General features: G+C 48.5%; 1 protein-coding gene across 1 annotated transcript in view; it reads left to right on the plus strand.

Moving 5' to 3' along the window:
* Positions 1-22,643, plus strand: part of LOC137373553 (nesprin-2-like) — a 105,662-nt gene extending 83,019 nt beyond the window's left edge. The window contains exons 15-20 of the mRNA XM_068038483.1: positions 8,452-8,553; positions 13,292-13,411; positions 17,125-17,325; positions 19,111-19,284; positions 20,780-20,911; positions 22,452-22,643. Of these exons, the coding sequence (XP_067894584.1) occupies positions 8,452-8,553; positions 13,292-13,411; positions 17,125-17,325; positions 19,111-19,284; positions 20,780-20,911; positions 22,452-22,523 (801 nt within the window). The 3' untranslated portion in view covers positions 22,524-22,643. The remainder of the gene's footprint in view (positions 1-8,451; positions 8,554-13,291; positions 13,412-17,124; positions 17,326-19,110; positions 19,285-20,779; positions 20,912-22,451) is intronic.
* Positions 22,644-23,922: the final 1,279 nt, after the last annotated feature.

Genomic DNA, 23,922 nt, shown 5'->3' on the forward strand with positions numbered 1-23,922 from the left:
GGAAATATTACTTTATCTTTTGGCTAATAAATCCATTTTATATTTACAAGTTACATCAGAATGTTGAGCTTTTTACAATCGGGCACTCAATCATCAGGTTGTTGTGTAAGGCTTTTTTTGGACTTTTTCAATTTCACCTTTTATTTATGTACAGCTACATCAGTTTGAGGCATTTAATAAGAAAGCGACTCTCAGTCGGAGCTACAGGTGGCCATATTTAAATGTGTGGAGCTTCATTAACTCATCCATTCATACGAACATACAAATTAAGAGCAGGAGTAGGCCACTTGGCCCCTTGAGCCTGCTCCACCATTCAATAAGATCATGGCTGATTTGATTGTAACCTTAACTCCACATTTCCACATACCCCCGATAACCTTTCACCTCCTTGCTTACCAGGAATCTATCTACCTCTGCCTTAAAAATATTCAAAGACTCTGCTTCCACCGCCTTTTGGGGAAGAGAATTCCAAAGACTCATGACCCTCTGAGAGAAAAGTTCTCCTCATCTCTCTCTTAAATGGATGACACCTTATTTTTAAACAGTGACCCCTAGTTCTAGATTCTCCCAAAAGGGGAAACATCCTTTCTACATCCACCCTGTCAAGACCCCTCAGGATCTTATATGTTTCAATGAAGTCGCCCCTTACTCTTCTAAACTCCAGCAGATACAAGCCTAGCCTGTCCAACCTTTCCTCAGAAGACAACCTGCCCATTCCAGGTATTAGTCTAATAAACCTTCTCTGAACTGCTTCCAACGCATTTACATCCTTCCTTAAATAAGGAGACCAATACTGTACACCGTATTCCAGATGTGGTCTCTCCAACGCCCTGTATAGCTGAAGCATAACCTCCCTACTTTTGTATTCAGTTCCCCTCACAATAAACAGTAACATCTATTTGCTTTCCCAATTACTTGTTGTACCTGCATACTAACCTTTTGCACTAGGACACCGAGATCCCTCTGCATCTCAGAGCTCCGCAATGTCTCACCATTTAGCTAATATGCTTCTTTAAAATTCTTTTTGCCAAAATGGACAATTTCACATTTTCTCACATTGTTGCTCATTTGCCAGGTCTTTGCCCACTCATTTAACCTATCTATATCCATTTATAGCCTCCTTATGTCCTTGTCGCAACTTATTTTCCCTTCTATCTTTGTGTCACCAACAAATTTAGCAACCATACCTTCAGTCCCTTCATCTAAGTCATTTATATAAATTGTAAAAAGGTGAGTCCCCAGCACTGGTCTCTGTGGCTCACCACTCATTACATCTTGCCAACCATAAAATTACCCATTTATGCCTACTCTCTGTTTCCTGTTAGCTAGACAATCTTCTATCCATGCCAATATATTATCCCCTACACCATGAGCTTTTATTTTCCACAATAACCTTTGATGGCACCTTATCAAATGCCTTCTAGAAATGTAAGTACAGTACATCCACTGGTTCCCCTTTATCCACAGCAATCTACTTCTTCAAAGAACTCCAATAAATCAGTTAAACATGATTTCCCTTTCATAAAACCATGTTGACTCTGATTTCTTTGAATTTTTCTAAGCTATAATGTCTTTAATAATAGCTTCTAATGTTTTACCTATGACAGATGTTAAGCTAACTGGCCTCTCGTGACCCTCTGTCCTGTCAACACCTTGCCTTTTGTTATCTCTTGCCCCAGCCCTGCTTTATTTGCTTAAAACCTATTACATTTCTAACATTTGCCAGTTCTGATGAAGGGTCACTGACCTGAAACGTTAACTCTGTTTCTCTCTCCACAGATGCTGCCAGACCTGCTGAGTATTACCAGCATTTCTTGTTTTTATTTCAGATTTCCAGCATCTGCAGTATTTTGCTTTTATTATTATTATGGCCTGTAGTTTCTTGCTTTCTGTCTCCCTCCCTTTTTGAATAAAGGAGTTACTTTTGCTATTTTCCAATTTAATGGAACCTTTCCCGAATCTAGGGAATTTTGGAAAATTAAAACTGACCCATCAACTATCTCACTGGCCACTTCTTTTAAGACCCTAGGATGAAGTCCATCAGGACCCGGGGACTTGTCAGCCCGCAGCTCCAACAATTTGTTCATTACCACTTCCCTGGTGATTGTAATTTCCTTGAGTTCCTCCCTCCCTTCCATTTCCTGACTTACAGCTAATACTGGGATGTTATTTGTATCCTCAATAGTGAAGACCGATGCAAAATATCTGTTCAATTCATCTGCCATCTCCTTATTATCCATTATTAATTCCCCAGACTCACTTTCTATAGGATCAATGCTCACCATGTTAACTTTTTTAAAAAATATCTTTAGAAACTCTTACTATCTGTTTATATATTTCTAGCTAACTTTCTTTCGTACTCTAATTTTTCTCTCCTTATTAATCTTTTAGTCATTCTTTGCTGTTTTTTATATTCTGTCCAATCTTTTAGAGATACAGCACTGAAACAGGCCCTTCGGCCCACCGAGTCTGTGCCGACCATCAACCACCCATTTATACTAATCCTACACTAATTCCATATTCCTACCACATCCCCACCTGTCCCTATATTTCCCTACCACCTACCTATACTAGGGGCAATTGCTAATGGCCAATTTACCTATCAACCTGCAAGTCTTTGGCGTGTGGGAGGAAACCGGAGCACCCGGAGGAAACCCACGCAGACACAGGGAGAACTTGCAAACTCCACACAGGCAGTACCCAGAATTGAACCCGGGTCGCTGGAGCTGAGGCTGCGGTGCTAACCACTGCGCCACTGTTATTTTTATTTTTTTATTTTTTTTTAATTTAGAGATACAGCACTGAAACAGGCCCTTCGGCCCACCAAGTCTGTGCCGACCAACAACCACCCATTTATACTAACCCTACAGTAATCCCATATTCCCTATCACCTACCTACACTAGGGGCAATTTACAATGGCCAATTTACCTATTACCTGCAAGTCTTTGGCTGTGGGAGGAAACCGGAGCACCCGGGGAAAACCCACGCAGACACAGGGAGAACTTGCAAACTCCACACAGGCAGTACCCAGAATCGAACCCGGATCCCTGGAGCTGTGAGGCTGCGGTGCTAACCACTGCGCCACTGTGCCGCCCTGTTCTGACCTGCCTCCCATCTTTGCGCAATTATAGGCTTTTTCTTTACGTTTGATACTGTCTTTAACTGTTTTGGTTAACCACGGATGACAGGTCCTCAACTAGGAATTTTTCTTTCTTGTTGGACTGTATCTATTCTGTGTATTCTGAAATATCCCCTTAAATGTCTGCCACTGCATCTCTATTGATCTATCCCTTAACCTGATTTACCAGTTCACTTTTGCTAGCTCTGCTTTCATGCCCTCATAATTGCCCTTATTTAAGTTTTAAAATACTAGTCTTGGACCCACTCTTCTCTCCCACAAACTGAATGTAAAATTCAATCATATTATGATCGCTGCTACCTAGGGGGACCTTCACTCTGAGGTCATTAATTGATCCTATCTCATTTCACAATATCAGGTCTGATCTCTGATTGGCTCCAGAACATGCTGTTCTAAGAAACTATCCCAAAAACATTCTATGAGCTCCTCATCTAGGCTACCTTTGCCCCTCTGATTTTTCCAGTCTATATGCTAATTAAAATCCCTATGATTATCGCAGTACCTTTCTGACAAGCTCCCATTATTTCTTCCTTTATACCCTGTCCTACTGTATGGTTACTGTTAGGGGGCTTGTACACGATTCCCACAAGTGACTTCTTGCCTTTATCATTTCTCATTTAGACCCAAACCGCTTCTACATCCTGGTCTCCTGAACTTAGGTCATCCCTCTCTATTGCTCTAATACCATCATTAATTAACAGAGCCACCCCTCCACCTTTTCCTAGCTTCCTGTCCTTCCTAAATGCCATGTACCCTTCAATATTCAGGTCCCAATCTATGTCATCCTGCTGGTGAAATTTGAATTCAATTAATAAATCTGGAATTAAAAGCTAGTCTAATTGTGACTATGAAACTATTGTCGATTGTTGTAAAATGAAATATCTAGCAAGCCACTCACTTGTTAAGGGCAATTAGGGATGGGCAACATCCCATGAAAGAATAAAAAAAAAAGTATTTATTTCTTTTACGCTATCCGTTCATCTGTTTTGTCCCAACATAATTAAAATTAAAAACTGTGTACGCCTTCTTGTAAATCTTTTGATCAATCACCGATATTAACACAAGTACCACATTTCCCCCCAGGCGAATGTCTCGGGCCGGGACCTGTTCTGGAACATCAGATTTCCATTAAGAAAGTTGTTGATGAAATGGCAGGCCTGAGGAATTTTACATAAATTCATCCAGCATAAAAACACAGCATTAAACACCCTGGTGCAGCATTAAAACTAAAGCAAAATAGTTAATTAAAATGGACTACAGGCTGTGAGTAATAAACAACACCTATGTATTCGAATACTAAATAAAGTTGTGACATGGGTATGTGGAATGAGAAATCCTTTTTATCAGCTTTAGGCATCTTAATTAAAATTACCTTATAAGTTTGGAAGTGGACTGAACTGGAACTTTACTAATTACATTTGTGACACCCTGTTAGAATGCTGTCCAATTAAATTCTCTAATTCCAAGGGGAATGAAGTGAGGTCTCAGAAAACCGGGAGCCTGTTTGTTTCGCTGTCATTGTGTTCATTCACAAATCATTGGAAATCACTTTGTAGTTTCACGTGCATCTAAATGTGGACGGCAGTTGCTGTTGGGGCTACATTCCCTCAGTTTAAAATCTGGAGTGGGGAGGGTAGTGGGTGGAGGTACAGTTCCCAAGGAGGAATATTCTGCATTTAACAGACACAGTGAGAGTCCAGGTAGGGAGGGAACAGTCATTAATAGCAATGATTTGTGATGCTGCTGGGTCACATCTGTTCCAATCTGTGAGCCTCACCTTCCTCCATAAATAGGGCAGAATGTAGTGATGAATTGCTCAAGCTGACCAGGAAATAAACAGCAACAAACTGCATTTATATAACACCGTTAACCTACTAGACTGTCCCCACTGTGCTTCACGGGACTGTTAAACAGTTGGAGGCTAATACTTGCACAGCGGACTCCAAGCTTAAAACAGGCACAATGGTAATGTGAGATGTGGAAATGTTTCAAACTGTTCATAGGCAAGCTTTGGTTAAGACATTTAAAATTAGTGCAGACCTCAACATTTTTACCATGGACACCGGTGTCCATATACAGACACATTGCTACACACTGCCCCCAACACCATGAGCACCTTGTGTAGTAACCCTTTATTTGGCACCTTTTGGAAATCCCAGAATCACAGAATTGTTACAGTACAGAAGGAGGCCATTCGGTCCATCGTGTCCACACTGGCTCTCTGAAAGAGCAATTCCCTCAGTTTCATTCCCTTGCCTTCTCCCCATAACCCTGCACATTCTTTCGTTTCATATAACTGTCTAATTCTCTTTTGAACGCTTCAATTGAACTTGCCTCCACCACGTTCTCTGGCAGCGCATTCCAGACCTTAACCACTCTCTGAGTGAAAAAGTTTTTCCTCGTGTCACTTTTGCTTCCCTTACCAAATACTTTAAATCTGTGCCCTCTCGTTCTCGATCCTTTCACGAGTGGGAACAGTTTCTTTCTATCTATTCTGTCCAGACCCTTCATGATTTTGAATACCTCTGTCAAATCACCTCTCAGCCTTCTCTTCTCCAAGGAAAACAGTCCTAACTTCTCCAATCTATCTTCATAACTGAAATTCCTCATCCCTGGAACCATTCTTGTGAATCTTTTCTGTATTCTCTCCAATGTCCTCACGTCTTTCCTCAAGTGCGGTGCCCAGAACTGGACACAATACTCCAGCTGAGGCCGAACTAGTGTCTTATACAAGTTCAACATAACTTCCTTGCTCTTGTACTCTATGTCCCTATTAATAAAGCCCAGGATACTGTATGCTTTATTAACTGCTCTCTCAACCTGTCCTGTCACCTTCAATGACTTATGCACATATACACCCAGGTCCCTCTGCTCCTGCACCCTCTTTAGAATTGTACCCTTTATTCTCTATTGTCTCTCCATGTTCTTCCACCAAAATGAATCACTTCACATTTCTCTGCATTGAACTTCATCTGCCACCTGTCTGCCCATTCCACCAACTATGTCTGTTTGAAGTTCTACACTATCCTCCTCACAGTTCACTGCTTCCAAGTTTCGTATCATCCGCAAACTATCCAAATACACTACATGTTTAGTTTTTAGTTTAGTGATACAGCACTGAAACAGGCCCTTCGGCCCACCGAGTCTGTGCCGACCATCAACCACCCATTTATACTAATCCTACACTAATCCCATATTCCTACCAAACATCCCCACCTGTCCCTATATTCCCCTACCACCTACCTATACTAGGGGCAATTTATAATGGCCAATTAACCTATCAACCTGCAAGTCTTTGGCATGTGGGAGGAAACCGGAGAACCCGGAGGAAACCCACGCAGACACAGGGAGAACTTGCAAACTCCGCACAGGCAGTACCCGGAATTGAACCCGGGTCGCTGGAGCTGTGAGGCTGCGGTGCTAACCACTGCGCCACTGTGCCGCCATCTACCGGCTCCCCTTTTATCCACCCTGCTTGTTACTTTCTCAAAGAATTCCAATACATTTGTGAAACCCTTTCATAAAACCATGTTGACTCTGCCTGATCGTATTATAATTTTCCAAATGTCCTGCTACTACTTCCTTCCTTAATAATGGCAGATGTTAAGGTTAACTGGCCTATAGTTTTCTGCTTCCTCTCGCACCACCCCCCCCTCTCCCCCCCCCCCCATCCCCCGCATAGAGGCGTTACATTTGCAGTTTTCCAATCCGCTGGGACCTTTCCAAAATCTAGGGAATTTTGGAAGATTACAACCAATGCATCCACTATCTCTGTAGCCACTTCCTTTCAGACCCTAGGATGCCGGCCATCAAGTCTAGGGGACTTGTCAGCCTTTAGTTCCATTAGCTTTCCTAATACTTTTTCTCTGGTGATTATTTTAAGTTCCTCCCTCCCTTTCGCCTCTTGATTTTCTGCTATTCTTGAGGTGCTTTTTGTGTCTTCTACTGTGAAGACAAATACAAAATACTTGTTCAAAGTCTCTGCCATTTCCTTGTTTCTGATTATCAATTCCCCAGTCTCATCCTCCAAGGGACCAACCTTACTTTAGCTACTCTCTTTTTATATATTTGTAGAAGCTTTTTACTGTCTGTTTTTGAATTTCTTGCCAGTTTACTAAAATTTTCCCTATCTTTTGACCTACCACTAATCTTTGCAGCATTCTACACCTTTCTTTCAATTTTCAACAAACAGTGCTGGGGGAGAGGTTAGTGAGAGACTGTGTGAGGGAGCTGGATTAACATCAGTAGAGATATAGTTGGTGACACAGAGTGCAGGGGAGCGGGTTACAGAGTGACAGTGTGCAGGAGCTGGATTAACATCAGTAGAGATATAGTCAGTGACACAGAGTGCAGGGGAGCGGGTTACAGAGTGACAGTGTGCAGGAGCTGGATTAACATCAGTAGAGATATAGTCGGTGACACAGAGTGCAAGGGAGCGGGTTACAGAGTGACAGTGTGCAGGAGCTGGATTAACATCAGTAGAGATATAGTCAGTGACACAGAGTGCAGGGGAGCGGGTTACAGAGTGACAGTGTGCAGGAGCTGGATTAACATCAGTAGAGATATAGTCGGTGACACAGAGTGCAAGGGAGCGGGTTACAGAGTGACAGTGTGCAGGAGCTGGATTAACATCAGTAGAGATATAGTCGGTGACACAGAGTGCAGGGGAGCGGATTACAGAGTGACAGTGTGCAGGAGCTGGATTAACATCAGTAGAGATATAGTCGGTGACACAGAGTGCAGGGGAGCGGGTTACAGAGTGACAGTGTGCAGGAGCTGGATTAACATCAGTAGAGATATAGTCGGTGACACAGAGTGCAAGGGAGCGGGTTACAGAGTGACAGTGTGCAGGAGCTGGATTAACATCAGTAGAGATATAGTCAGTGACACAGAGTGCAGGGGAGCGGGTTACAGAGTGACAGTGTGCAGGAGCTGGATTAACATCAGTAGAGATATAGTCGGTGACACAGAGTGCAAGGGAGCGGGTTACAGAGTGACAGTGTGCAGGAGCTGGATTAACATCAGTAGAGATATAGTCGGTGACACAGAGTGCAGGGGAGCGGATTACAGAGTGACAGTGTGCAGGAGCTGGATTAACAGCTGTGCAGATACAGTCAGTAACACGGGGCACTGGGGGAGAGGGGTTACTAACTGATGGTGCGAGGGTGCTGGATTGACACCAGTAGATTGCTTAACATGCAGTAACTGGGCTCAGGGTGGGATTGTCCACCGTTTGATAGAACATAAACCAGTGTGATTTGCATTAACCCCCTGTATGCTATGGTCTTTGTGGCTTGTGTTGACTCTACAGGTGAGGCTGAGGCAGTTGGAGGCTGCGTTGTTGCAGAGAAGGACTGATGCTCAGAAACGATTGGTGGAGTCTGTGGGCCACAGCACAGGGGAACAACTTCAGGTAGAATACCTGTAATCACTCAACAACAACTCCCATTTATACAGTGCCTTTAATGTAAGAAAACATCGCAAGACACTTCAGGGAAATGTAAATTGGACAAATATTTGACAAGGCACCCACTGACGTTTACTGTGAATATGAAAGGGAATGTGATTCGCTTATGTTTGTCTCACCTATACGATGTCAGATTATGTCCCCACCTGATTACCTTCTCCCTAACCCATTGACATTGACACCAATTGTCACAGCTCTGCCGCTCCCCCTTCCCCTCCCAAAGTGGGTCACATCTGAACTACTCATTCATCTTGTCCTTGACCCTATCCCTGTTAAACTTTCCTTTCTGGCTCCCATATTAGCTGATATTGTTAAGTTTTCTCTTCTCAGGTATTGTTCTCCCTTCCTTTCAAATCTACTGTCCTCCCCTCATCCTCAAAAATAAATCAACCCTTGATCCCACTGTCCTTGCAAAGTACCGTCCCATCTCCAACCTCCCTTTCCTCTCCAAAGTCCTTGAATGTGATGTCGCTTCCTAAATTCTTCCACAAACTCTATATTTGTATCAGGAATTCATCCCCTGCGAAACGGCTCGTACCAAAGTTACAAATGACATCCTATGTGACAAAGGTAAACTTTCCCTCCTCGTCCTTCTCCACCTGTCTGCAGTCTTTGACACAGTTGACCACACCATCCTCCTCCAACACCTCTCCACTGTCGTCCAGCTGGGTGGGACTGCTCTCACCTGGTTCCATTCTTATCTATCTAATCATAGCCAGAGAATCACCTGCAATGGCTTCTCTTCCTGCTTCCACACTGTTACCTCTGGTGTCCCCCAAGGATCTATCCTTGGCCTCCTTCTATTTTCCATCTGCATTCTGCCTCATCTCGACCACATCACCGACTCTTAAGACACCTCTACAGTCTCTGATTGTCAAACTGCGCATTCGACACCCAGTCCTGGTTGAAACACTAAACCGAGGCCTGTCTGTCTCCTCAGGTGGATGTAAAAGATCCCATGGCCACTCTTTCGAGGAAGAGCAGGGGAGTTCTCCCTGGTGTCCTGGCCAATATTTAACCCGCAACCAACACCACTAAAAACAGAGTAACCGGTCATTGTCATGTTGCTGTTTGTGGGAGCTTGCTGTGCGCACATTGGCTGCCGCATTTCCTATATTAAATCAGTGACTACACTTCAAAACAGCTTTAAGGCCATAAAGCACTTTGGGACGTCCTGAGGTCATGAAAGGCACTATAGAAATGCAAGTCTTTCTTTCTATAAACAGAAACTTCCACCAACTAAATATCGGGACGAGCAAAGCCATTGTCTTTAGTCCCTGCTTCAAACTCCATTTCCTCACAACTGACTCCATCGCGCTAAAGGCCTGCTCGAGTCTGCAAAAAAAAAACCTGACCCAAGCCCGACAGAACCACATCCGACCCAAGCCCGGCCCGGCCCGAGCCCAACAGAACCACATCCGACCCAAGCCCGACCCGGCCCGAGCCCGACAGAACCACATCCGACCCAAGCCCGGCCCGGCCCGAGCCCAACAGAACCACATCCGACCCAAGCCCGACCCGGCCCGAGCCCAACAGAACCACATCCGACCCAAGCCCGGCCCGGCCCAAGTCCTTCCATTTGCTTCCCGCGCCCGACCCAACCCGACCATCAGTTAACTTACCTTCCGTTTTTCACTTTGTTGCTGATCTGCACGAGCTTAAAATAATTGTAACAAAACCATCTTTCTAGTCCAAAAATTAAATTAACATTGGAGCCAATTACCTGCGATGCAGTGTGTCCAACCCAGCCCAACCCAAGCCCGAATGCTGGACCCGGAAGTGCAACCCAACCCGACCCAAACCCGACACATGTTGTCGGGTCCCGTCAGGTTCGGGTCGGGTAGCAGGTCTTGACATCCCGCTCCCTGGCGACTGTGGGACTGAACCAGACTGTTTGTAAAGTTGACGTCCTATTTGACTCCGAGAAGAGCTTCCAATCAGATCTCCAATCCCCTACTTCCACTTCTGGGATATTGTCTGGCTCCACTCATGTGTCATCTCATCTACTGCTGAATTTCACATCCATGCCTTTGTAACCTCTAGACTCGACTATTCGAATTCTCTCCTAGCCGACCTCACACCTTACTCCCTCCTTAAACTTAACCATCTCTCTGCAGCCCTTTTCCTAATCCACACCAAGTCCTGTTGACCTGTCACCCCTTTGCACGCTGACCTATGTTGGATCCTGGTCCGGTAGTGTCTCAGCTTGTAAAATTATCTTTGTTTTCAAATCTGTCCATGGTCTCACTTCACCATTGGCGGCCGTGCCTTCAGCTGCCTGGGCCCCAAGCTCTGGAATTCCCTCCCTAAACTTCTCCGCCTCTCTACCTCTATCTCATCCTTTAAGACACTGCTTAAATCCGACCTCTTTGACCAAGCTTTGGTCATCTGTCCTAATATCTCCTTATGTGGCTCGGTGTCATATTATATTCATTAGTGCTCCGGTGAAGCATCTTGGGAGGTTTTACTATGTTAAAGGTGCTATATAAATGCACGTTGTTGTTGTCATTGCCATTAACATTCTCTCTCAAACTGCCTTTACCATGTGAGTTCTCTGGATTAGTAAGTCCGTGTACTCTGACAGTGTTTCTATATATACTCGGAGTGTGTGTGTGTATACTGTCACGGTCCTGGACTGTTTTTTCCCCCCGGGAATATGCGGTTTGCCTTTAAGGCTTGCAATGGATCAGTATTGCTTTAAGAACCAGAGAGAGAGAGAGAGAGAGAGAGAGAGAGAGATAGTATATACTAAGAGTGTGTGTGTGTTTGTATATACTAAGAGAGAGTGTGTGTGTGTGTATACCAGCAGGAAAGAGACCATTACTTTCAAAATAGAAACACACCATGGCACCAGATCAAATTCTGAAGATTTAGGAGGTGCCCAATTAGGCTCTGGCTATAAATTCTGTTCCTTTGACATTGGTGGATGTATCGGTATGTTAGTGAGGGGTGTGGAGTATATCAGTGTGTTACAGTGAGGGGTGTGGGGTATATCGGTGTGTTACAGTGAGGGGTGTGGGGTATATCAGAATGTTTCAGTGAGGGGTGTGGGATATATCAGAGTGTTACAGTGAGGGGTGTGGGGTATATCAGTGTTACAGTGAGGGGTGTGGGGTATATCAGTGTGTTACAGTGAGGGGTGTGGGGTATATCAGTGTGTTACAGTGAGGGGTGTGGGGTATATCAGTGTGTTACAGTGAGGGGTGTGGAGTATATCGGTGTGTTACAGTGAGGGGTGTGGAGTATATCAGTGTGTTACAGTGAGGGGTGTGGGGTATATCGGTGTGTTACAGTGAGGGGTGTGGGGTATATCGGTGTGTTACAGTGAGGGGTGTGGGGTATATCGGTGTGTTACAGTGAGGGGTGTGGAGTATATCGGTGTGTTACAGTGAGGAGTGTGGGGTATATCAGAGTGTTACAGTGAGGAGTGTGGGGTATATCAGTGTTACAGTGAGGAGTGTGGGGTATATCGGTGTGTTACAGTGAGGGGTGTGGGGTATATCTGAGTGTTACAGTGAGGGGTGTGGAGTATATCGGTGTGTTACAGTGAGGGGTGTGGGGTATATCAGTGTGTTACAGTGAGGGGTGTGGGGTATATCAGTGTGTTACAGTGAGGGGTGTGGGGTATATCGGTGTGTTACAGTGAGGGGTGTGGAGTATATCGGTGTGTTACAGTGAGGGGTGTGGGGTATATCGGTGTGTTACAGTGAGGGGTGTGGGGTATATCGGTGTGTTACAGTGAGGGGTGTGGGGTATATCGGTGTGTTACAGTGAGGAGTGTGGGGTATATCAGTGTGTTACAGTGAGGGGTGTGGGGTATATCAGTGTGTTACAGTGAGGGGTGTGGGGTATATCGGTGTGTTACAGTGAGGAGTGTGGGGTATATCAGTGTGTTACAGTGAGGGGTGTGGGGTATATCGGTGTGTTACAGTGAGGGGTGTGGAGTATATCAGTGTGTTACAGTGAGGGGTGTGGGGTATATCGGTGTGTTACAGTGAGGGGTGTGGGGTATATCGGTGTGTTACAGTGAGGGGTGTGGGGTATATCGGTGTGTTACAGTGAGGGGTGTGGGGTATATCGGTGTGTTACAGTGAGGGGTGTGGGGTATATCAGAGTGTTACAGTGAGGGGTGTGGGGTATATCGGTGTGTTACAGTGAGGGGTGTGGGGTATATCGGTGTGTTACAGTGAGGGGTGTGGAGTATATCGGTGTGTTACAGTGAGGGGTGTGGAGTATATCGGTGTGTTACAGTGAGGGGTGTGGGGTATATCGGTGTGTTACAGTGAGGGGTGTGGGGTATATCGGTGTGTTACAGTGAGGGGTGTGGGGTATATCAGTGTGTTACAGTGAGGGGTGTGGGGTATATCGGTGTGTTACAGTGAGGGGTGTGGGGTATATCGGTGTGTTACAGTGAGGGGTGTGGGGTATATCGGTGTGTTACAGTGAGGGGTGTGGGGTATATCGGTGTGTTACAGTGAGGGGTGTGGGGTATATCAGTGTGTTACAGTGAGGGGTGTGGGGTATATCGGTGTGTTACAGTGAGGGGTGTGGGGTATATCGGTGTGTTACAGTGAGGGGTGTGGGGTATATCGGTGTGCACGTGCTTGATTCGTGATGTGTTTTTGGGTCTCAGATGTACTGATTTAATTCTTTCTCTCTGGTGACGATTAATCTGTTGGTGCAGTTGATTGAGGAGATGGAGTGTGGTCTGGAATCCCTCGAGGAGCAGCTACTGGCTCTGATTGCAGAAGGAGAGCAATATGATCTGGAACCCTCAGCAACTCAGGACATCTGCAGGCTGGAGGTATAAACACGAGTCCTTGCATTTCCCCTAACTAATCACAACGATGAAAGTCTCTGATAGTCACTGTCTGCACTATCCCATCTCCTAGGCTGAAAGGACCCTGTTGCTCAGCGACACTGCCTGTTGCTCAGCGACACTGCCTGTTGCTCAGCGACACTGCCTGTTGCCACCTCTACCATTGCCTGAATGTCCCTGATCTTCTGCTGAAACTGTCACCCATCACAGTTGTTACTTCTAGACTTGACAATGCTCTCCTGTCACGCCTTCGACCTCCATAAACTTGAGCTCATCCAAAATCCGGCTGCCCGATTCCGTTGTTACACCGAGACCTGTTCACCCATCACCCCTGTAGAAAGAAAGAAGGACTTGCATTACTATAGCACCTTTCGCGATTTCAGGATGTCCCAAAGCACTTTACAGCCAATGAAGTACTTTTGAAGTGTAGTCACTGTCGTAATGTATGAAAAGTAGCAGCGGATTTGTGTACAGCAAGATCCCACAAACAACTATTTGATAATGACCAGTGAGCAGATAATCTGTTTTTTTTGTAATGTTGGTTAAGGGATAAATGTTTACCCGGAGTCCAGGCAGAATTCCCCTGCTCTTTGAAATATTACCATGGGATCTTTTGCACTCACCTGACAGGGTAGATGGGGCTTGATTTAATGTCTCATCTGAGAGATGGCATCTCCTACAGTGAAGCACTCCCTCAGTACTGACCCTCCTACAGTGAAGCACTCCCTCAGTACTGACCCTCCTACAGTGAAGCACTCCCTCAGTACTGACCCCCCTACCGTGCAGCACTCCCTCAGTACTGACCCCCCGACAGTGCAGCACTCCCTCAGTACTGACCCTCGAACAGAGCAGCACTCCCAAGTACTGACCTTCCGACAGTGCAGCACTCCCTAAGTACTGACCCTCCGACGGTGCTGCACTCCCTCAGTACTGACCCTCCAACAGTGCAGCACTCCCTCAGTACTGACCCTCCGACAGTGCAGCACTCCCTCAGTACTGACCCTCCAACAGTGCAGCACTCCCTCAGTACTGACCCTCCGACAGTGCGGCACTCCTGCAGTACTGCACTGAAGCATCAGCCTGGAATTTTGTACTCAAGTTCTCGAGTGGGACTTGAACCCACAACCTTCTGACTCAGAGGCGAGTGCTGTTCAAGGGGCTGAATGGCCTATTTTTTATGTTCCTATATTCCGACTGCAGTCAATGAACGACACTGGCTCCCAGCCTGGAAGCACCTCAGGTTTTTAAAATTTTCACCATTGCATTCAGATCCCTCCATAGCCTCACCCCTCCCTATCTCACTCATCTCCTCCATAGCCTCACCCCTCCCTATCTCACTCATCTCCTCCATAGCCTCACCCCTCCCGATCTCACTCATCTCCTCCATAGCCTCACCCCTCCCTATCTCACTCATCTCCTCCATAGCCTCACCCCTCCCTATCTCACTCATCTCCTCCATAGCCTCACCCCTCCCTATCTCACTCATCTCCTCCATAGCCTCACCCCTCCCTATCTCACTCATCTCCTCCATAGCCTCACCCCTCCCTATCTCACTCATCTCCTCCATAGCCTCACCCCTCCCTATCTCACTCATCTCCTCCATGCCTCACCCCTCCCAATCTCATCTCCTCCATGCCTCACCCCTCCCAATCTCATCTCCTCCATTGCCTCACCCCTCCCTATCTCACTCATCTCCTCCATAGCCTCACCCCTCCCTATCTCACTCATCTCCTCCATGTCCTCGCCCCTCCCTATCTCACTCATCTCCTCCATGGCCTCGCCCCTCCCTATCTCTCTCATCTCCTCCATGGCCTCGCCCCTCCCTATCTCTCTCATCTCCTCCATAGCCTCACCCCTCCTTATATCACTCATCTCCTCCATAGTCTCACCCCTCCCTATCTCACTCATCTCCTCCATAGTCTCACCCCTCCCTATCTCACTCATCTCCTCCATAGCCTCACCCCTCCCTATCTCACTCATCTCCTCCATGGCCTCGCCCCTCCCTATCTCACTCATCTCCTCCATGGCCTCACCCCTCCCTATCTCACTCATCTCCTCCATGGCCTCACCCCTCCCAATCTCACTCATCTCCTCCATGGCCTCGCCCCTCCCTATCTCTCTCATCTCCTCCATGTACTCGCCCCTCCCTATCTCTCTCATCTCCTCCATGTCCTCGCCCCTCCCAATCTCACTCATCTCCTCCATGGCCTCGCCCCTCCCTATCTCACTCATCTCCTCCATGGCCTCACCCCTCCTAATCTCACTCATCTCCTCCATGGCCTCGCCCCTCCCTATCTCTCTCATCTCCTCCATGTCCTCGCCCCTCCCTATCTCACTCATCTCCTCCATGGCCTCGCCCCTCCCTATCTCTCTCATCTCCTCCATGGCCTCGCCCCTCCCTATCTCTCTCATCTCCTCCATGGCCTCGCCCCTCCCTATCTCACTCATCTCCTCCATGGCCTCGCCCCTCCCAATCTCACTCATCTCCTCCATGTCCTCGCCCCTCCCTATCTCACTCATCTTCTCCATGGCCTCGCCCCTCCCTATCTCTCTCATCTCCTCCATGGCCTCGCCCCTCCCTATCTCTCTCATCTCCTCCATGGCCTCGCCCCTCCCTATCTCTCTCATCTCCTCCATGGCCTCGCCCCTCCCTATCTCACTCATCTCCTCCATGGCCTCGCCCCTCCCTATCTCACATCTCCTCCATGGCCTCGCACCTCCCTATCTCACTCATTTCTCCATGGCCTCACCCCTCCCTATCTCTCTCATCTCCTCCATGGCCTCACCCCTCCCTATCTCTCTCATCTCCTCCATGGCCTCACCCCTCCCTATCTCAGTCATCTCCTCCATGTCCTCGCCCCTCCCTATCTCACTCATCTCTTCCATGGCCTCGCCCCTCCCTATCTCTCTCATCTCCTCCATGGCCTCGCCCCTCCCTATCTCTCTCATCTCCTCCATGGCCTCGCCCCTCCCTATCTCACTCATCTCCTCCATGGCCTCGCCCCTCCCTATCTCACTCATCTCATCCATGGCCTCGCCCCTCCCAATCTCACTCATCTCCTCCATGGCCTCGCCCCTCCCTATCTCACATCTCCTCCATGGCCTCACCCCTCCCTATCTCTCTCATCTCATCCATGGCCTCGCCCCTCCCTATCTCACTCATTTCTCCATGGCCTCACCCCTCCCTATCTCTCTCATCTCCTCCATGGCCTCACCCCTCCCTATCTCTCTCATCTCCTCCATGGCCTCACCCCTCCCTAACTCACTCATCTCCTCCATGTCCTCGCCCCTCCCTATCTCACTCATCTCCTCCATGTCCTCGCCCCTCCCTATCTCACTCATCTCCTCCATGGCCTCGCCCCTCCCTATCTCTCTTACTTCCTCCGTGGCCTCACCCCTCCCTATCTCTCTCATTTCCTCCGTGGCCTCACCCCTCCCTATCTCACTCATTTCCTCCGTGGCCTCACCCCTCCCTATCTCTCTTACTTCCTCCGTGGCCTCACCCTTCCCTATCTCTCTCATCTCCTCCGTGGCCTCACCCCTCCCTATCTCTCTCATCTCCTTATGTGGCTCAGTATCAAATTGTCTGATAGTCGCTCCTGTGAAGTTCCTTGGAGACACACTACTATGTGAAAGGTACTGTATAAATACACGTTCTTGTTCCTGGGGTCTGACGGGAACTTTTTCTGTTTTGCAAGGAAGTCCTGGATGACACTCGGATGTGTCTGAGAGAGCAGCAGAGGGAGGTCCGGCAAAGACTGGTGCTGGCAAGTCAGTATGAGTGTCTGGTGCAGGGTCTTTCAGGCCTGGTCGACAGCGGACAGGAGAAAGTTACTCGGGAAGCAAGTCCTCTCACCAAAAGCATTGGAGATTTACGGAGCCATCTCCAGAACTATAAGGTATTCACACTCGTTCATGTCCTCTTTCAGTGTCCCCACTGGTATAGGGTGCAGTTCCGCAGGCAAAGAGGCAAAGGTAATTTGTGTAGGGGTGGGCATTATTCAATTGCCAGTTGAAAAATAAGTGGCTAGCTGTTCGACCGTGGGAGTTATCACGGCTGATTAACACCCCCCTCCCTAGCTGTACAGCATTGAGGTGAATTTTGCACCCTTGCTATTCTCCCACCGACCTTTATCACCAACCAAGCTTTCAGGGGATTAGTGAGTCTGTGTGTGTGTGTGAGAGAGAGAGAGAGAGAGAACGCGCGCCAATGGGCAGGAGATCATCAATTCAACACAGAAACTCACTGTGGAGCTAGTTCCACTTCAGAAGGTTTACAAGGTGCCAGTATTGGCATTGGGTCAGCAGAAATGTTGTGTTGCATGTGAAGGGAAAGAGGGGGGAGCTGCTTTTACTGAGGTTTGGATTAGGATATCTTGGCAAGGCTAAAGGACAGATTAATCCAGGACAGTTGATGGGTTTGCAGCCTGATGTTAACCGACATAACAGCCCTGGAGCTGACTGTTGCCAATTTAATAGCACAGTATTCTCATTTTCCCTCTCATCCGTTCTACTAGAGATGTCGACACATTTACTTGAACAAAAAAGGTGCCGAGCACAGATCATCCGCACGCCATATGCTGTGTGGGTCTTCTGTATCACAGGCCTCATTCAAAATACCAAACTCCTCCATAATCCACAGCCTGAAACTTTCCAATTGGTTTGGGGATTCTTTTAAGCCCAGTCCTGTCTGGATGGGAGATGAAACTTGCCTGGGTTACGTAGCCACCTGGCAACTGCCTGATTGGGATTTTAACTGGCTCTCCTCAGTAAGTGCCGAGGACATTGCTCAAAGTATGTGTTGAGTCCCGGTGATGTCATTGGGAACTGACTGCTATTGTCACTCAGCAGCAGAAACAGGCAGGAGAGTGCTCTTCCTGTCCCATAGGGAAAGCTTAGACCTTCCCAAATGTATCATGCCCCCTAACCCTTCGTCCCCTCTGTATGGCCCTGTACCCCAGTGAGGGAGAGATGGAGATCACTACCCCAGTGAGAGTCAGCACCTTCAGGAGAGGAGGGGACCCGTACCCCAGAGAGAGTCAGCACTTTCAGGAGAGGAGGGGACCCGTACCCCAGAGAGAGTCAGCACTTTCAGGAGAGGAGGGGACCCGTACCCCAGAGAGAGTCAGCACTTCCAGGAGAGGAGGGGACCCGTACCCCAGAGAGAGTCAGCACTTCCAGGAGAGGAGGGGACCCGTACCCCAGAGAGAGTCAGCACTTCCAGGAGAGGAGGGGACCCGTACCCCAGTGAGAGTCAGCACTTTCAGGAGAGGAGGGGGACCCGTACCCCAGTGAGAGTCAGCACCTTCAGGAGAGAAGGGGACCTGTACCCCAGAGAGAGTCAGCACCTTCAGGAGAGGAGGGGACCTGTACCCCAGAGAGAGTCAGCACCTTCAGGAGAGAAGGGGACCTGTACCCCAGAGAGAGTCAGCACCTTCAGGAGAGGAGTGGACCCGTACCCCAGTGAGAGTCAGCACCTTCAGGAGAGGAGGGCAGAAAATTAATACAAAATATTACCAAAATGCAGCATTGTAGTTTGGTCAGGAGCTCAGCACACAGACGCTGTCAGTCATTCAGAGAGTCAAACCAAGGCACAAGTGCTTTCCGTGTTTTCACTCCAATTGTTCCAGCCTATTTAATCCCAATGACAATGAAATTGATTTGTTTCTTCCTCTGCGGTCCAGCACTTTTTCCGTAGCTTGGCGAATCACCTGATTCTGCTGGAGCAGTTTTCTCAGAATATTCCGGAATCAATCGTTGCTCGCAACCGGGACTTCCGGCTCAAGCTGGTTGAGGAGGTGACTGCTCTTCAGTCACAGGCCCTGCTGCATGGAGTCCAGATGGAAACTACCCTTCAGGTAGGAAAGCAAGGAGACTAGTCAGCAGTTCAATTGGTCCCAGTTCAACCATGTACACAAATGTCGGACAGTGACCGCCCATCAACTGATTTTTAAAAGGAAGTGTCGGAATCTCGAGATTTGATCACATAATCCCAGATGGGCACACCAGTGCTGAGGAAGTGCTGCACTGTCGGAGGTGCCATCTATCGAATGAAATGTTAAACCGAGGCCCTGTCTGCCCTCTCAGGTAGACGTATAAAATTCCACGGCACTATTTCGAAGAAGAGCAAGGGGAAATCTCCCGGTGTCCTCACCAACATTTATCCCTCAGTTAACATCACTCAAATATGAGATGATCTGGTCTTTATAACTTGGATGTGGGGGTGGGATCTTGCTGTGCACAAATTAACTGCTGTGTTTCCTACATTATAACAGTGACCACACTTCAAAAGTATTTCATTGCCTCTAAAGCCCTATAGGACATCCTGAGTCATGAAAGATGCTATAGAAATGTAGTTTTTTTCTTTTAATTTTCGTGAACTTGGTGATTAGAGATGGGGACCTGTACCCCAGTGAGAGTCAGCACCTTCAGGAAAGGGGGGGGACCTGTACCCCAGTGAGAGTCAGCACCTTCAGGAAAGGGGGGGGACCTGTACCCCAGTGAGAGTCAGCACCTTCAGGAAAGGGGGGAGACCTGTACCCCAGTGAGAGTCAGCACCTTCAGGAAAGGGGGGGGACCTGTACCCCAGTGAGAGTCAGCACCTTCAGGAAAGGGGGGGGACCTGTACCCCAGTGAGAGTCAGCACCTTCAGGAAAGGGGGGGGACCTGTACCCCAGTGAGAGTCAGCACCTTCAGGAAAGGGGGGGACCTGTACCCCAGTGAGAGTCAGCACCTTCAGGAAAGGGGGGGACCTGTACCCCAGCGAGAGTCAGCACCTTCAGGAAAGGGGGGGGACCTGTACCCCAGTGAGAGTCAGCACCTTCAGGAAAGGGGGGGGACCCGTACCCCAGTGAGAGTCAGCACCTTCAGGAAAGGGGGGGGACCCGTACCCCAGTGAGAGTCAGCACCTTCAGGAAAGGGGGGGGACCCGTACCCCAGTGAGAGTCAGCACCTTCAGGAAAGGGGGGGGACCTGTACCCCAGTGAGAGTCAGCACCTTCAGGAAAGGGGGGGGGACCTGTACCCCAGTGAGAGTCAGCACCTTCAGGAAAGGGGGGGGACCTGTACCCCAGTGAGAGTCAGCACCTTCAGGAAAGGGGGGGGACCTGTACCCCAGTGAGAGTCAGCACCTTCAGGAAAGGGGGGGACCTGTACCCCAGTGAGAGTCAGCACCTTCAGGAAAGGGGGGGCCCTGTACCCCAGTGAGAGTCATTCCTGATGGGCGTTGCTCCATTAATTGATTCCTAATGCACAGTTTGAGGATGAACAATGCTCCTTTAATTGATTTCTGATGTAGAATTTGGTGATGGAATTTACTCCGTTAATTGTCTCCCCTATTTTTCTTGAATTGAAGGCTTGGACAGAATTTGAGGTGGACTACTCCTTCCTGATGAAGGAGGTGGAGATGTTAAACTCCGCAGTTCCTTCTGTCGAGCTCGTGGAAGAGACAGAAGAGAGACTGGCTGAACGTGTTGGCACCTTTCAGGTGAGACTAGTCCGGGTGCAGCCTGGCTAACACACAAGGCTGCGGGCCAAGTGCTGCAAAATGGGATTAGAATAGTTAGGTGCTTGATGGCCGGCGCAGACATGATGGGCCGAAGGGCCTGTTGCTGTGCTGTATAAGTCTATGGCTCCATGACTCGATGGTGTCACCTTGCCAGTCGGTGACTGGAGGATCTGCCGCTTTGTTAGGTGACCAGAATTTACACTGGGGGGAATGTAACTAGCCCGCAGACTGCCTGCGTATCTGTCATGTTTGGCTCTTTAGGAGGAATGTTATACTCTCCCCTGCGTTGTGTTTGAAGGTGGGTAGAGCATAAAATCGGGTGGGATGGTGATGGCGGGGGGCGGTTCCTGTTGCCAGCGGTATTAGCCCAGCGGTAGGCAGGCTGTCACCACATGGAGAACACGACAAGTAAACCTGTGCAGGTTACTCGCTGGCTCTAATCGAGGGACCCAGCATCGGGAAGTGGCGGAGCCGCCGAGAGCCAAACCCCCCTGACCTTGCTTCTAACAGCCCTACATCCCCCTCCCCTGCGACCCTCCCCTCCCCCCAGCGAAACCACTCCCATCCTGACTTGCCTGTGGCCTGAGTCCAATCCTGGCAGCAGCCGGTCCTTTCCGCGGTGACGCTGTCAGTTAAAGAGCTTCCAGCCTCTGATTGGCTGATAGCTCTCATTGGGTGTGACCTCCACCACCAGGGTCCCTGATCTGCCCCTGTCCACTTTCTTGGCACATAATCCAGCGGGTCCCCCCCCAGAGGAGGCAATGTGGGGCTCTCACGGCGCTTTAGCTAGTGGTCGAGACTCCAGATGAAATCCCGACCGATGGAAACCTTCCTCCAGTATTCACACCAGGAGCGAGAGAAGACTGTTCATGTTCTTGAATATCTGCAATGTCATCTTATTTACAGCTGGGTGAAGGGGTGGTTATTGAGGCGGGTGGGAAGGGAAGGGAAGGGATAGATTTGGGAGGCAACATGTTCAAAAGGAGAGAGCTTCAATCCTCCAGCATTTGTCCTGGAGTCCCCTGGAATTCAAAATCTCCCACACGGCTGCAGGAGCAAAAACCCAGGAGCAAAATCATAGGGGGATTCAAAAATGGTGTTTTTTTCGAAGCAAAGTCTTTGAATACTTTTTTGTTAGTTATAAAACTATTTGGGATGGGGGAGGGGGAAAGAGGCTGTTTGACTGACAGTCAAGAATCATTAAACTGAGCAATGAAGAGTTTTCTGATTGGCCAAGGGAACACAGCACTGGGATGATGGACATTTCAAGTGACCAATGGGCTGGGGCAGGACTGGGTGCTGTGATGATGGACTTGTTAGTGGACCAATGACGGGAGTGTGGGTGGGGGAGGGGCAGGGCAGTTTGAGGCAGGAGGTGACGTGAGGAAACCTCCAGGAATATGCCGACCCAGAGTTGGCAACCCTGCCTGCGAATCAGAGACCATTTTACCCATTGATGCAGGAAACTTGGTCATTGGTTGTATTTTTTTCATCTGAATGCTCTTCTTCCACCTGGCAGCGAATCAGGAAGAGCCTCGATGGGAACCAGCCCAGGGTGGACCAGGCCCTGAGGAACGGAAGGCTCTCCTGACCAAACTGAACAGTCCTGAGCTGGAGGGTCAGCTCAGCACTCTGGAGGAAAGCTGGATCTCCTTAAGGAACCAGGTCAATCATGAGCTGCAGCGACTGGAGATACTACTAGAACACTGGACACGGTCCGTGAGAAACCCACCCAATCTTTTTATACAGAAACAATTGCTATTAAGACAGAATTCATAAAGTATCTTTCACAATCTCAGGATGTCCAAATGCGCTTCACAGCCGATCAGTAGGTTTGAAGTGTGGTCACTGTAATCATGTTGGAAATGCAGCATCCGATTACATACAGCAAGATCTGCAAACACAATGTGAATGATGATCTGATAACCTATTTTAGTGATGTTCGGTGAGGGATAAATAACAGCTCAGGACCTTGAGGAGAATTTCACTGCTCTTTGAAATTGTGTCATGAGGTCTTTTACATCCACCTGAGAGGGTAGATGGGGTTGGGGGAGCCTTGTTTTAATGCCTCAACTAAAAGATGGCACCGACAACAGTGCAGCACTCCCTCAGTACTGACTCTCCGACATGCAGCACTCCCTCAGTACTGACCCTCCGACATGCAGCACTCCCTCAGTACTGACCCTCCGACATGCAGCACCCTCAGTACTGACCCTCCGACAGTGCAGCACTCCCTCAGTAATGACTCTCCGACATGCAGCACTCCCTCAGTACTGACCCTCCGACATGCAGCACTCCCTCAGTACTGACCCTCCGACATGCAGCACTCCCTCAGTAATGACTCTCCGACATGCAGCACTCCCTCAGTACTGACCCTCCGACATGCAGCACTCCCTCAGTACTGACCCTCCGACATGCAGCACTCCCTCAGTAATGACTCTCCGACATGCAGCACTCCCTCAGTAATGACTCTCCGACATGCAGCACTCCCTCAGTACTGACCCTCCGACATGCAGCACTCCCTCAGTAATGACTCTCCGACATGCAGCACTCCCTCAGTAATGACTCTCCGACATGCAGCACTCCCTCAGTAATGACCCTCCGACAGTGCAGCACTCCCTCAGTACTGACCCTCCGACAGTGCAGCACTCCCTCAGTACTGACCCTCCGACAGTGCAGCACTCCTTCAGTACTGACCGACAGTGCAGCACTCCCTTAGTACTGACCCTCCGACATGCAGCACTCCCTCAGTACTGACCCTCCGACATGCAGCACTCCCTCAGTACTGACCCTCCGACAGTGCAGCACTGCCAGATTGTCACCTGCACCCGCCTGGACTTGCCCTGATCATTTGCATGAACACAATTGAGAATTAAGCAAGGTTGGGACCAAGTCGGAGGGAGATTGTAAACTGATTGAATCTGTCTGTCTGCCCAGCACATTCTCCATTTCATCAATTCTATTCCGTGTTGTTTTCTCTCCATTTCTGA

This window comes from Heterodontus francisci, chromosome 9 (genome assembly GCF_036365525.1).
Source record: "Heterodontus francisci isolate sHetFra1 chromosome 9, sHetFra1.hap1, whole genome shotgun sequence".
Taxonomy (NCBI): domain Eukaryota; kingdom Metazoa; phylum Chordata; class Chondrichthyes; order Heterodontiformes; family Heterodontidae; genus Heterodontus; species Heterodontus francisci.